A 13,663-nucleotide genomic window follows, 5' to 3' on the forward strand; every position below is an offset into this window, starting at 1 on the left:
GTAAGAGTATTAAGGGTTAGGGAACCAAAGCGAATAGATGGAATTAAGATAGGACCAGCGATGATCTAATTGAATGGCATAACAGGCTCAAGGCACTGATGGCCTTCTCCTGTTCTTAACAGTGTGATGACAATCGCTCTCCCTTATTCTCCTAATCTAGGATGCGAGAAGGGGTAGACCGGAAGTGGAAGATCAGAAGTTGGAGCACAGATGTAGGAATCAGGTTGCAGAGGTGAAGAGGAACATGGGGTTTGTAGACGAGGGAAAACATTTTGAAATCAACACACTGAAGTATAGGAAGCAAAATGGAGTTTGTCAAGGATGGGAAATAAGTGATAGGGATAAGATACAGATGGTAGAGTTGTAGAGAAGTTGCAATGTATTTAAAATGGAGCTCAGGAGTCTAGTGAGGAGGATGTTAGGAGAAAAAAAAAATCAAGTCTTGAGGTGACCAAAAATATGAATCATGAGGATTTCTGTGACGTTGGGGTACGGAGGTGAAGACATTTGGAATTTGCAATTATATAGACTCAGTTCTTGCTGTCTCTGGATAGTCAGAGACCGGATGTGCCCTCGGAAGTCCCAATGCAAGGACTCCATGGGAATTGCCTGGGAAGGCAATTAAACTTTGATGGGCAATTCCCCTGCTCCCCAGGACCCTCCGATAAAGTCTCCAACCCTTCGGACAGTTCCGACTTACTGATCTGGATAATTACCCAGGAAATTTTAGACAGAAATCCTAGACTAACTCCTGGGTAACTGTAAAACTGATCTCCCCCACACCCCTCAATCATTTGCACTGACAGCCTCCTGACTATCCTCCCTGACCCCCGACTACTCCCTGACACCACCGATACCCCTCCCAACCTGACTTGTCAAGCCCCCAATCCAACCTGACTAGCTCCCATCACCCATTTCTCTTCTGCACCCCCCCGCGCCCCCCCCCACCCCCCCAACCCTACCTGACTAGGCCCCAAACCATTTCATCCAACCTAATGACTTGCCACCCTACCACATCATCAAACACCTTCCACCCTGCCACTCTACCCTCACCCACTTACCTCACCCATCCTACCCCATCACCCACCCTATAACTCCCTTACCCACCTAACCCCTCACTCACCTTACCCACCCTACCCTCTTACCTTTTTGTCTTCCTTCCGTAGATTTTCAGAGAAGTATTGGGACATTTAAACTCTTTACTTATCAGAAAACGGCAGCAAGGGCCGTGTCTTGTCTCCCCCTAACGATCCAGTGTTACAAAGAAGCAGCTCCATTTCAGGTATGCTCTGCATTTCTGGAGAAGCCAGGATCGGAAGTCCCGGTAAAAAATGCAGAGCTCTGGTGTGGGGCAAGAAAAGTAGTAGCAGGGTGGTAATCCGACAGTGATTGCCACTCCTTGGAATATTTGGGCCTCTGTGTCTTACTTTGTTCTCTGGCTGTCTCCCAGTCACACTAGGAGAACTCTGGCGCTCTTCAAAGGAGTTGTGGGATCTTTTATATACACCTGAACAGATAGACAGGGCCTCTGGAAATGCAGTACTTCCTTGGTGCTGTGCTGAATTATCAGCCTAGACAGTAGGTTCAAGTTACACTTTAGGACGTGAACCTATGACCTACATGCTCATGCGAGAGTCCAAACCAGAACCAAAGCTGACGTTTCTTTAAAATACGGTAAAAATTTCTGTTATCCAACACTCTACCAACCAGAATTCACTGTTAACAGAATTCTGGGGTCGGGCCTGTTAGGTCCATTTTTTGATTGGTTGTGTCAACCTCACCGGTAATAGTTATTGGTGGCCTGTCCTGTTTCTGATCTCAACCTCCCACTGCTCTGCAGCAAATTCTCCCCTTTGATGCCACTTGATTCAAACACTCCCAAACCTCTCAAGAGACCTCAGTACCTGCATAATCATCTTGGAGCTTCCTTATTGATGAAAACACAGAACTTGCCTTACATCTCCGTTAACTGATTAACCAAAACCTCCCATTCCTGGAACATGCTGCATACCAAAGGCTTTCTTGTAGCTTAATTTGGATTTTGAAAGCATATTAGTTCAGTAAATGTGAAAAGATATTGAATATTACTTTATAAGTTTTCTGTGTGTGAGACATCACTTGTGTTATTTTACCTGTTGTAGATAACTGGCAAATAAAAATTATTTAAAGATTATTATCTCTGAACAAAAAAAGATTGAATCATATTCAGCAAAGCCAAGATAAATTTAGGATGGGGAAGAAATCTTAAAATTATGTTATCGTTGAGGAAAATCTGGCACCTTAAATGGTTTTAAAGTTCAACTGTTCACGGATGCGGCGTTTGCCATAATAGGGGATACAATTTGGTAAATGAGCACACTTCAAACATTTCGAACAGGGAGGTTAAAATCAGTACTGCAAACCTAACCAATTTGAAGAGTTACAGTTAATAGGGGTTGGATAATTGAGCATCCTGCCAACCGGTTAAGTGTGCGAAGTGAGGGTTTGTGTTGGGATTAATGAGCTGTAAGTTAATGGAAATTGGAAGATTGAAATTTTGAATAGTAAATGTTTGTTGTGGTGTAATCACAATGGGGAAAACTGTTCAGCAGAAAAAAAAAATGACTGGGGTGAAATGTCGCAGTGGGAGCGAAATTCCGTTGTGGATTCTGTGGTTGCAGAAGTGACACTTGGGGGTCTTGACTTATGTTGCTCAGTGGAAAATATTGTTGAATGCACTTTGTGCAATGGGCTGCAACATTGTCCCTTTAATTGCTGATATCTACTTTCAAACATGTCCTAGATTGACAGGATGATGGTTTTTTCCTTCGAGGTTCCATTTGAGCTTTGTATGTGTTTCTTCCATCATCAGTCTTCACCATAAAACTGCCCGTACGTTTGGTATTGAATTGGTAGACTCACTGAGAAAGATCACGGGGATCCTGTGACATGAGAAATGGAGATGTGGTATTGGTAACAGTAGGAAGCTCTTTCTTGAAATTGGGCCTAGATCTGTTGTTGGGGTACAATACAGGGAGTCTGCATGAATCATGTTTCAGTAGATCTGAAATAGATGCTCACTCAAGTGGAGAAATGTTCTAGTTTTTGGCAACGGCACCATTCTTACCCATGATCAAATATTCAAGTCACTTTTTTATATAAAAGAGAGCTTCTTTTCATAATGCATCACATTTATTTGGATTGTACTTGGTTGCTATCAGATGATCTCGTGAGAAAATGACAATTCACCAATGGCTGTGATCTTTCTAAGTTGAAGGCACAGGAGTAGAACAAAGATTACATTTCTCACTGGGTTCACCAAATACAGATAAAACCTCGAGATTTTTTCCCATTTTTGAAATGATTCCAGTGTTCTCTTGCAGAAAATACTGATGATCATTTTTGGATGTGATGATTTATTGTAATTTGGATTATAAGTGTGACCCTGAATGTCCAGCTGTGACATTTCAAATCATTCTGTATTAGTTGGTCAGTTGTTTATCATTGTTGCCCTGAACTCCCGTAATCTATATAATATGTGCATTAGCCATAAATTAATGTCGTGTCCGGGGCACATCCTCAACATTTAATTTTAATTTGAATCTGATTTAATTTGAACCAGAGCTAAGGTTATTCCTAATGGGAGATTCCATAGGCTTGGGCTCCTTTCTTCAAGAAGAAAGGCTGAAGGGTAGCTAATAGAGTCTTTAGGATTATAAAAGTGTTTGATAGGGTAGACTTAAGAGAAGATGTTTTCCAGAATACCAAAACTAGGGCCATAAATGTAAGTTGATCATTAATAAACCCATTAGGGAATTCAGGAGAAATTTCTTCACCCAGAGACTATTTAGAATGTGGAATTAGCTAGCACAATGAGTAAGTGAGGTGAATAGCATAGATGCATTGAAGATTTATTTCAAGGGGGATGGAGTATATCAGTAGGGAAGCCTTGCTATAGCTGTACACGTCATTGGCATGACTGCACCTTGATTATCGTCTATAGTTTTGGTCGTCTTACTTAAGGAGGGACATACTTGCATTGGAAGCAGCTCAGAGAAGGTTCACTAGGCTGATTCCTGGGATGAAGAGGTTGTCTTATGAGGAAAGGTTGAGCAGGTTGGGCCTATACTCATTGGAGTTTAGCAGAATGAGAGATTACCTTATTGAAACATGGAAGATTCTGAGGGGGCTTGACCTGGTAGATGCTGAGAGGATATCTCCTCTTGTAGGGGAATCTAGAACTAGGGGGGACAGTTTAAAAATAATTTAAGACTGAGATGAGGTGGATTTTTTTTCTCTCAAAGGGTCATTAGTCTTTGGAATTATTTTCCAGAGAGCAGTGGAGGCTAGGTCATTAAATATATTCAAGACTGAGTTAGACATACTTTTTATTGATGAGGGAGTCAAGGGTTATGGAGGGCAGACAGGAAAGTGAAGTTGAGGCCACATTCAGATCTGCCATGATCTTAATGAATAAATCAAATGGCCTGCTCCTATTTCTGATGACCTTAAGCTAGATAACTAAACAAGCGAAAAAGGAGTAGCAGAATATGTTAATACGGTTAGATGAAAAAGAATAGGAGGCAGCTTGTGTGGAACATCAACACTGGCATGGCTCAGTTGGGCCGAATGGCTATTTCTTTGCTGTAAGTTCTATATAATTATCCATTTAGCCCAGTGTACCTTTCCATCTTTCTAGGTGAATCAACTTTCAGCTTCAGGGGTTGGCAGATTTGCTGGAGCAAACAACTTGCTTTTGGAGAAGCTGGAGAATTTCAAGATTGCTAACCAAAAGTTACAATATCTCTTAAGGGACTTATGGAATCCAGAGGTAACAGAAACATCATTGCCAGTAAAATCATCAGCAGAATGACTTCTAATAAAGTCAGTTCCTTGAATTTGCAAAATACCAGTGATGAGACTGATTGAGAATACAGCAAAGTGATGCTGCGTGGAGCACCTTAATTCAGTCATGATGGAAGTTCCTGGGATTGTTACATAAATTGCTGGTTGTTGGTCAAGAGACAGGCAAGGAAAACATGATGGAAGGGCAGCATGACATCAGCACATAGCATACAGATCAGGAAAAACAGGTTAGGGTGGCCATCAAGAGCAATTAAGTAAATATGGGACCGTTTGGCAACTATAAACCCCAAGCTAAATTTTACTTGTGTTACTGGATCCACCCTTAAGCCACTTCCTAGATTAGAAAGTGACTGCACTTCAAAAGTATTTAATTGGCTCTAAAGGGCTTTGGGACACTTGGTGGTCATGGAGGGTGCATTATAAATGCAAGTTTTTCTTTTTTTCTTTTGATCGTGCTATGGAAATGGGATTGGTTTATAATTCAAAAATTACTGAATCCCTGGCTGGTTAACTGATTTGAGTATACATGGTAGCTGGGGAAGAAGCCCAATACAGGTGAATGAACAGATAGCATGTCCCCTGACTATGGAGCACACTTTGCCTTTACTGGGCATTACCTTCAATGTCATAGTCACGCTCAGGAACTCTGTGTGAGAAGTGCTGGGGACAGGACAGAGCTGTCTTCTACCAACCCACTCCATGTAGTTTTAGAACATGTCCCTCATTCTTTAGAACCTAAGAGCATAAGAAATAGGAACAGGAGTAGACAATTCAGCCCCTCGAGCCTGCTCCGCCATTCAATAAGATCATGGCTGATCTTGTGTTACGATTTCCACATTCCCGTCTAACCCCACTAACCTTTGATTCCCTTGCCTAACAAGAATCTATCTACCTCTTCCTTCAAAATGTTCAATGATTCCACCTCCACCACCTTCTGAGGCAGAGTTCCTAAACCGCACAACCCTCAGAAAAAATTCTCCTCATGTCTGTCCTAAAAGGGTGACCCCTAATTTTAAAACAGTGCCCCCTAGTTCTGGACTCACCCACAAGAGGAAACATTATTTCGGTGTCCACCTTGTTACAGCCGTTCAGGATCTTGTATACTTCAATCAAATCACCCCCCACTCTTCTAAACTCCAGTGAAAACAAGCCCAGTCTGTCCAGCCTTTCCTCATAAGACAACCCACTCATTCCAGGTATCAATCTAGCAAACCTCTTTTGAACTGCCTCCAACGCATTTATATCCTCCCTTAAATAAGGAGACTAAATCTGCATAGTATTCAAGTTGCGGTCCCACCAATGAAACTGAAGCATCCTTGCTTTTATGTTCAATCCCTCTCGTAATAAAGGATAGCATTCCATTAGCCGTCTTAATTACTTGTTCGCTCTTTTATTCTGTTCCTCTGTCTTTCTCCTTGTCTCAGTGGGTACAGTGGAATATTTTCTAGATGCTGTTAATAATTTGAAAATGCTTTACTTGTTCTTGAATATGCTAAAATGAGGCAGGAAGCCAATTAGGCCCATTGAGAGCCTTGTTAACTGTTGCTAAAGGAAGCTAATGGGCATTTTCCAGTTCCAGTTTCCTAACATGATCAGAGTGGGAGGGGGCAAATTAACTACCTGGAGACACCCATTGGAAGGCTGGGGGTTGCAGTGTTTCCAGGCAGGACTACAAGTCCTCCCTGCCTGCCTAGGTACGGGTGCAGCCAAAGGCAACTGTTGAGAGAGCCTCCCACCCGAGGTGGACTAGCTGCTTTTTAAAACATTGTCTCATTAATTGTTTTTTTTTAAAGAAGTGTTTGAGAGGGCACCTTCTTGACGAAGTGCCCTCTCCGTTCCTTACCTTTTATTTCTCTGAAGTTGGAAGGCCTCTGGTCTTCAATCTTCGAGAACCCACCCTCCAACTTTAATTGGACAGGGAAACTGTCTCCGTGACAATTAAGTGATCGCGCAGTCAAAAATCACAGTGAGTGATATTTCACCTGGAGATGGGCTCAGGCCCCAGTTCCTGTTTCCCGCCCCCAAAATGGAAATTCAGCCCCAAGTATTTCAGATAACTAATTAGTTTTGGAGTGCAGTGACTACTTATGTAGGCAAATTCAGCAGCCATTCTGCACGGGTAGATGTTTATTGTACCATTTGGGGATTCTGATGTTTTTACTAATGACATGCTTTGGTTTGTAAGTTAAGTATAATGAAAATGTCTTTCTCTCCCGCACACACCAACTAGAGTCGAGTTATTTTCTCGAGAGGTGGAGTTGCCCCACCTCACAGGAAGGGAAATAGTTCACACAGCAAAGATTTTTTGAGTAGGCTTTCCAAAGATTGTAGATATGTGGATAAGTTGCACACATGATGGAATTTTTAGGCAGTTGCAGTCAGTATCTCTACTCCTTTGGAAATGTGGGGCCTCATGCTAATCATAGCTTATCTTTCTAGCCTTGTGTGAATTGTACCAACAGACAGATGGGAGTGTTGACACAGAAGCTGACAAGAAGTGAAACTGAAAATATTGCAAGTATTTTACATTCATCATTCCTAAATATAAACAAATTGATCTAAATTACATTAAATGCGCAAAGAAGAGTGGTTTCATATTAATGACTGGATTCACACAAAATAGTTCGTGACTTTTTTCAAAAATATTTTACAGCATTTAAAAAGAAAACTCCTAGACATTGAGAGAAACGCTAAAGAATTTTCGGAGCAGTATCAGATGGAAAAAGTACGAGGATATCAGAATTCTTTATTTAATCAGATTAAATTAATAATTATTCATTAATAGTTAATTAATACTCTTTAACCCAATCACACTTTTTGCTTGCAGGATAATTCTTGCTTTGTAAAGCAGCTTTCAAAGTCTGTTGAAGCAACCCAAGTTCGTCTACAGGAACAGCTCAAAAACAAAGATGCCAAGAGCAACAGAATGTCAATTCAGATACGAGTAAGTTGCTCTTCAAAATGTGGCAAATTTGTAAAAGAAACGCAGGAACCTAAAAGATTACAGAATAGTATCTTCCTTTGTTGTTAAATAGTTAATGTGCACAATAAAAAAATTGAGACAGCTTTTGGGAAATAGACTGTCTATAACTTTTTCACTTTCAAAAACACTCTGGGGTAGTTAATGCAATTCTGTCAACAACCCAGGTGATCTGTATTTGGGAAAAGTCTCCATACCTTCTTCCTATGTGACCAGTAAACAGTCTCATTCACTACCCTTGCAGTATATCTGCAATTCTGATGTTGGCTATGGCATGACCTAGCACATGAATTTGGCACTAGTCAATGTACACAGGGAATTGAACTGTGCAACATAGAGTTGCTAGCTCTCTGGGATGTTTTTACTATGTTAAAGGTGCTGTATATATGTGCTTTGTTGATGTGAATAATTATACCTTTCATCGCAAACTGGACAAATTAATCGTTCTTGATTCAAGGCACTTGTACATTGATGTCTTTAATGTGCAGGTTGCTTCAATTCTAAGGACTAAAATTTCACGCAAGTAAAGACAGGGAGAAAATTTCTCCCAGAATTTCTTTTCCTGATTCCCTATTATTTGCCAGTGCAAGATTTCGTTGGCAGTCCCTTGGAATTAAGGATGATGTCCGTCAGGCTTGGTGAGACGTCAGGTGACTGAGGACCCCAATTCTGGATCCACATGTTCTTCCGTAGTGGGGGCATGTTGTTGCACAGGGGCGTGTAAATTGCAGCCCCGGGTTGGCTGCTTCTCCTTCCTCTGCCGCTGTTGTTCCGCCTCGCTGAGCCTCAAAGTGGCATGTGCCTTGATGGAACAGGTGATGCCATGCTGAACAATCAGCAGCATTCTCCTGCCAGTCAGTGGTGCTAATGCCTCTGTGCTTTAGGGTGACCTTGAGCATATCCTTTCTTCTTTTCCTTTGGCCGCCCTTTGAGCGTTGGCCAACAGGAGAGCTGTGAGAAGAGAACCTGCCAAGGGAGCTGGTTTTACGGGCATCGTGACACAATGGCCCGTCTATCGGAGTTGGCTCTTGCTGCAGAAGCAGGGTTTCAATGCTGATAGATGCAGATTCATGGAGGACGTTTGCGTTAGTCCGGTGGTCTTCCCATTTGATCCCCAGGATTCAACACAAGCACTGCTGATGGAAGCTCTCAAGGATCTTAATGTGGCGTCAGTAGACAGTCCACATTTAGCAGCAGTAAAAGAAGGTGGTCAACACAACGGCCTTATAAACCAGAACCTTTGACTTGCAAAGGTCCCTTTTGTCAAAGCCACGTTGGCGCAGCTTGAAGAAGGCAGCGCTGGTACAGTTGACTCAGTGTTGGACTTCCTCATCGATGGTAATCCTTTGGGAGAAGCGGCTGCTCAGGTAAAGGAAGTTCTGCACATACTCCAGAGCCACCCCATCTATGTGGATGTTCAACTGGCCTGGGGGAAGGTTGGTGAAGGACCTTTGTCTTGGTGATGTTTAAGTTCTTATCTGAGGTGCTGAAGAGGTCGAGCGTCCTTTGCTTGTCCTGTACAGTGTGAACCAGAGTGCAAGATTTACATAGCAACTGTCATTCAGGAGATACTTAACATGCATTCCGAAGCTCCTGGTAGGCAGCCAGTTCTTTCCGTTAGAACAGATAGTTTGTATGGTGCTGTGACATTCACCACAAGTGGCACTTCAGAAACCTTTCAACTGAATTTGTGACCTCCGACCAGGTTCAGTTGAAAATTAGAAATGTCAAGCCTGGTACAAACTATGAAAGTATGATTCAGACCAGGATAGCAAACCATCAGGATGGGATAGACATGGGCTGTGCTTTGAAATTATGATTCAGCTGCAAACTGTTTTTGATTTGTGTTTGTAATATATGTAGTTTAGACATCATTGCCTGACAATAAATTTTCTCCCTGGTGAGAATAGCTATATTAATTTAGGTTACTGAAACAATCTTTGATCCTGCGCTAATTGGACAAGCTAGGAATCTCACACTAAATATAAACACAGACATATTATAATATTTAATCTTTTGTCTTAATTACCTGAGGGGCTTTTATGAAACTGAACAATGCTTGAATGAGTATATTACAAAAGCAATAAAATGCATACAGATACAAATTACTGTTTCATTTCATTTGTGTTTTCACCTTTCTCATATAATGTGCTTTATTAACATCTGGAAGAGCAGATGGTCAAACAATACTGGATCATTCACCAGGGCTCTAGCTGAGATGAAGGGAATTACTTATGATGAGAGACTGGTTTACAGTGAGATTGACTGAGTGGGTAGGATAGAAATTAACTCATTTTTCTCTTGGGCAAGTCTAGGACAAGGTGACAGACCTTTGCAATTAGAACTAAGCTGGTTGAAAGCTAGGGAGGCACTGCCCTGTGATGCCATAGATGATGTATATAGGACAACCACTTGTATTTATACAGCGTCTTTAACATAATAAAACCTCGCAAAGTGTTTCACAGGAGCATTGTAAAGCAAAATATTACTCAAAAGTCGCATAAGACAGGATGGATGACCAAAAACTTGGTTGCAGTAGTAGGTTATAAGGGGCTTCTTAACGGAGGAAAGAGAGGGAGAGGTTTAGGGAAGTAATTCCACATCTCGGGGCCTTGGCCGTTGAAGGCACAACCACCAGAGCTGGAACGATTAAAATTAGGAATGCAATAGGCAGCCACCATTACTTGCATGTATAGTATTTTAAAACATATACAAAACTAATTAATTCGGTCACAATAGGTAGAGTTAAGTTTCTTGTTTATTACACCTATAGCTATTGCAGCTGCAATAACTCAGCCTTTCATTGATTCTTATCAGAAACTATGGGACATATTTATTATAAAACCTTTTATGTTACTTATTCTTCTGCCATGCTTTTAATTTGGTCCAACTATTTTGATAGCTAGCCGCTCCCTTTTATGGCTGGAATTTTATGGCCCTGTTGCAGTGGGACGGGGGCTGTAAGGTGTGGCGAGGTCTTCTAAACCCCATTGACTTTGGCGGGTACTTAAAATCCTGCTTCTGTAAAATGCACCCCCCCACCCCCCCCGCAACTTGTTTTTGATTTGCGTGAGCCTGAGGACACCTTGTGGATATTGGGCAAAAGGTCAACCTATCTTTTGACATTTTCAGAAATTTGAGAAGACTGTAATCGATCAAAAGTTGCAAATCGCGCACCTTAGGTCACAGTTACCAGCTCTGAAAGGAAAGGCTGAGGTAGACAAAGAGGTTCTGAAGAAGGCAGCACGAGCTCAGAAAAGGAGAGCGGAGAGATTTGAGGCTGCTATGGAAAACCTTAACTCCCAGATCAAAGATAAGGTATCTTGAACTGACAATTTCTGGAAAAGCATTTCTTTGGTCCTTTTTAAATGTTGAAAAGGTGAAAATCTTTGTGTTCTGTCAGCATCTCAACCGAGTGTCTGCACCACATAGTTCAAAAGGGACTTTGGTTTGATCGCCAGCCTGTTCTGAATTAGAATTTTAGCTGGCGAGGGGTTGCTAAAACTAATTGGCCTTTGAGTTGCAATCTTGAACACCGCCCCCCACCATCTCCAGCTCAGGGGCATTAAGCACCTGCAGCACCACAACAGCTGCCCTACCATAAGCCTGGAAGCTCAGCACATACTGAGGATCAAACCTTGGTGCCTTCTCATCACTGTTAGTGTCCTGACAAAATGACTCGGCTTCCTTTTGTATGCTGTGAAACATTTTCAGGATCTGAAGCTATCAGAAACCCGTCTGACCGTTGACAGCTGGAAGAAGCAACATGATTTGGCTGTTGAGGAAAAAGCCCAACTGGAAACTGAAATTATTTCTCTTTCCAAGTGAGTAGAGCTGATTTGTTAGAGTTTAGTAAATGTGATGAATTGTGATAAATTCAGTCTTTGCACTACTATCTTTCACCTTTCCGTAAGGAATTAATTATACTCGGATTTTTTTTGTGCTTTATTGTCTACAAAGCATAGATAAGCTAGGTCACCCACCTGTGAAAATGTGCAAGAGTATAATTGGTCGTTTGGTTGTACAGAACTTGAGAATTGTTAAAAAGAGACATGTCTAAACTTTTCATCTTGCACTCATCAGGGCATTTACAAGAATACCAATATAAGGGGAAAACGACAATTTATACTATATGTGAAGAGAGTGCTGATTGGTTGGTAATTGGTGTTGCCATGGAAAATCACCATCACTGGTACACTGACAGTTAACTGCCAAGCATTGTTTGAAATTTAAATGAGGCAGCTTAACTCTGATTGGTCAGGGCATTGCCCTGAGGAATGAGTCAGCGAATGGCTGTCGCTTATTTTGTTTAGCTGAAACAGGCGCAATGTGTGTATACGTTCTTTCTGTCTGCAAAGAGTGGGCCCTGTGCAGTAACATATGTAGCTTCCAGTACACACACATGCACCACACCGCAAGCTCAACTGACAATCTTAAATTGATTGTCAGTGTAATTTTTAGCACACTGAGGATTATTTAGTAAATGTTGTCCAATCGCAGAACTGCATCTAATGTTATACACTGTTTTGAGTTTTGCAACGGGCTGGTTGGATATGGCCTCTACTCTGCTTGTTGTGAACAGCGGCTGGGACATGCTATTTGATATGATCTGCCAGTCTTTGGGATACATGGCTACATACCTAGCATCACTCTGGCACTGAAAGTCATATACTACATGCCTCATTTGTGTGATAGGCAGAGTGTCTTTTTGCTTTGATGGTAGCATCCTGTTAGTGGCGAATATCTCTCATGTTGCTACTGCATAGTGGCAACATGAAACAACTAGCTTCACCTTTTGCTCAAACTTTTGAGATACCTTGCCCTTCCAGGGTAACCTGATGTAGACTGGGCACTTTTCAGGACTGAAAGTGATGGACTTGGGCCCGTTCATGAGTTTGCATGATATAAAGCACAAAATGATCTGATCACCGTAGCCATAATCCTGCAGGATGCCTTTGAAACACCCTATTTCAGCATCAAGCTTGCATGGTGAGCAAATGGCTTGGGCCCTATTTACAAGGTTGCTGATAAGACCAATCTTATAGCGTGTGGATCTGTGTATATTGACCACTGAATGTAGGCTTGCGGGAGACCATGGTAGAGAATCCCCTGGCAGATTTCTCGACTAGTACGTCAGGGAAGGGGAATTCATTTAACTACTCCATTTCATAGGTGAATTTGAGTGCAGGATGGAGCCCATTAAGACATGTAAGAAAATTGTTATATGCAGTTTCAGATTTAAATATAGCAAACGTATCATCCACACAGAACTAACGGGAAATATGCGAGGGGTAGGAGGTTGGGCGTCATTCCATCGAAGAGACATTTCTCATGGAACACAGCAAAGATTTTGCAAGAACTGGGCTTAAAGGGAATCCCATGGCAATGCCATCTATTTGAGCATACATGATGTTGTTAAACTGAACTCAACTGTGCGAGTTGCTGAGTTCATAAGCTCAATGAATACTGATTCATGCAATGGCGGTGGGTCTAGATTGCCATGATATAGTGTTGCAGCGCAACTATCTATGCTTCCTTAAGTGGGACATTGGTAAACAGGCTAGCAATGTCAAATGAGCACATGGACACAGCATTGCTATTGATATGTAAGTCCTGTATGGCCTTCGCAAATGTGAAGGAGTCCTTCACAGTGTATGTGCAAAACTTGTTCAAAACTGGTTATAACAATTTGCCCAGAGTTGGCCAATTCATATTGTGCAGAACCAGTCATAGATAAGAGCACACATAAAGGGACATCACCTTTGTGTGTCTTGGGCAGCCCATACATACGCAGATGTAGTGAACCATGAGGCTGAGCCCTGTCATATATATCATGTG

At 41.8% G+C, this 13,663-nt stretch overlaps 1 protein-coding gene across 6 annotated transcripts in view; it reads left to right on the forward strand.

Moving 5' to 3' along the window:
* Positions 1–13,663, forward strand: part of LOC121289114 (protein BCAP-like) — a 64,936-nt gene that overhangs the window by 26,387 nt on the left and 24,886 nt on the right. For 4 of the 6 annotated variants that reach the window (XR_005945490.1, XM_041208161.1, XM_041208162.1 and 1 more), the window contains exons 6-12: positions 161–232; positions 4,679–4,810; positions 7,285–7,359; positions 7,499–7,570; positions 7,673–7,789; positions 10,958–11,143; positions 11,540–11,649. Coding sequence is in view for 5 of the 6 variants with exons in the window: in XM_041208161.1 (XP_041064095.1) it covers positions 161–232; positions 4,679–4,810; positions 7,285–7,359; positions 7,499–7,570; positions 7,673–7,789; positions 10,958–11,143; positions 11,540–11,649 (764 nt within the window). In the remaining variant the exon portion in view is untranslated. The remainder of the gene's footprint in view (positions 1–160; positions 233–4,678; positions 4,811–7,284; positions 7,360–7,498; positions 7,571–7,672; positions 7,790–10,957; positions 11,144–11,539; positions 11,650–13,663) is intronic. The other 2 variants (XM_041208165.1, XM_041208164.1) reach the window with 2 other exon arrangements.

The sequence above is a fragment of the Carcharodon carcharias genome, chromosome 16 (genome assembly GCF_017639515.1).
Source record: "Carcharodon carcharias isolate sCarCar2 chromosome 16, sCarCar2.pri, whole genome shotgun sequence".
Classification (NCBI taxonomy): domain Eukaryota; kingdom Metazoa; phylum Chordata; class Chondrichthyes; order Lamniformes; family Lamnidae; genus Carcharodon; species Carcharodon carcharias.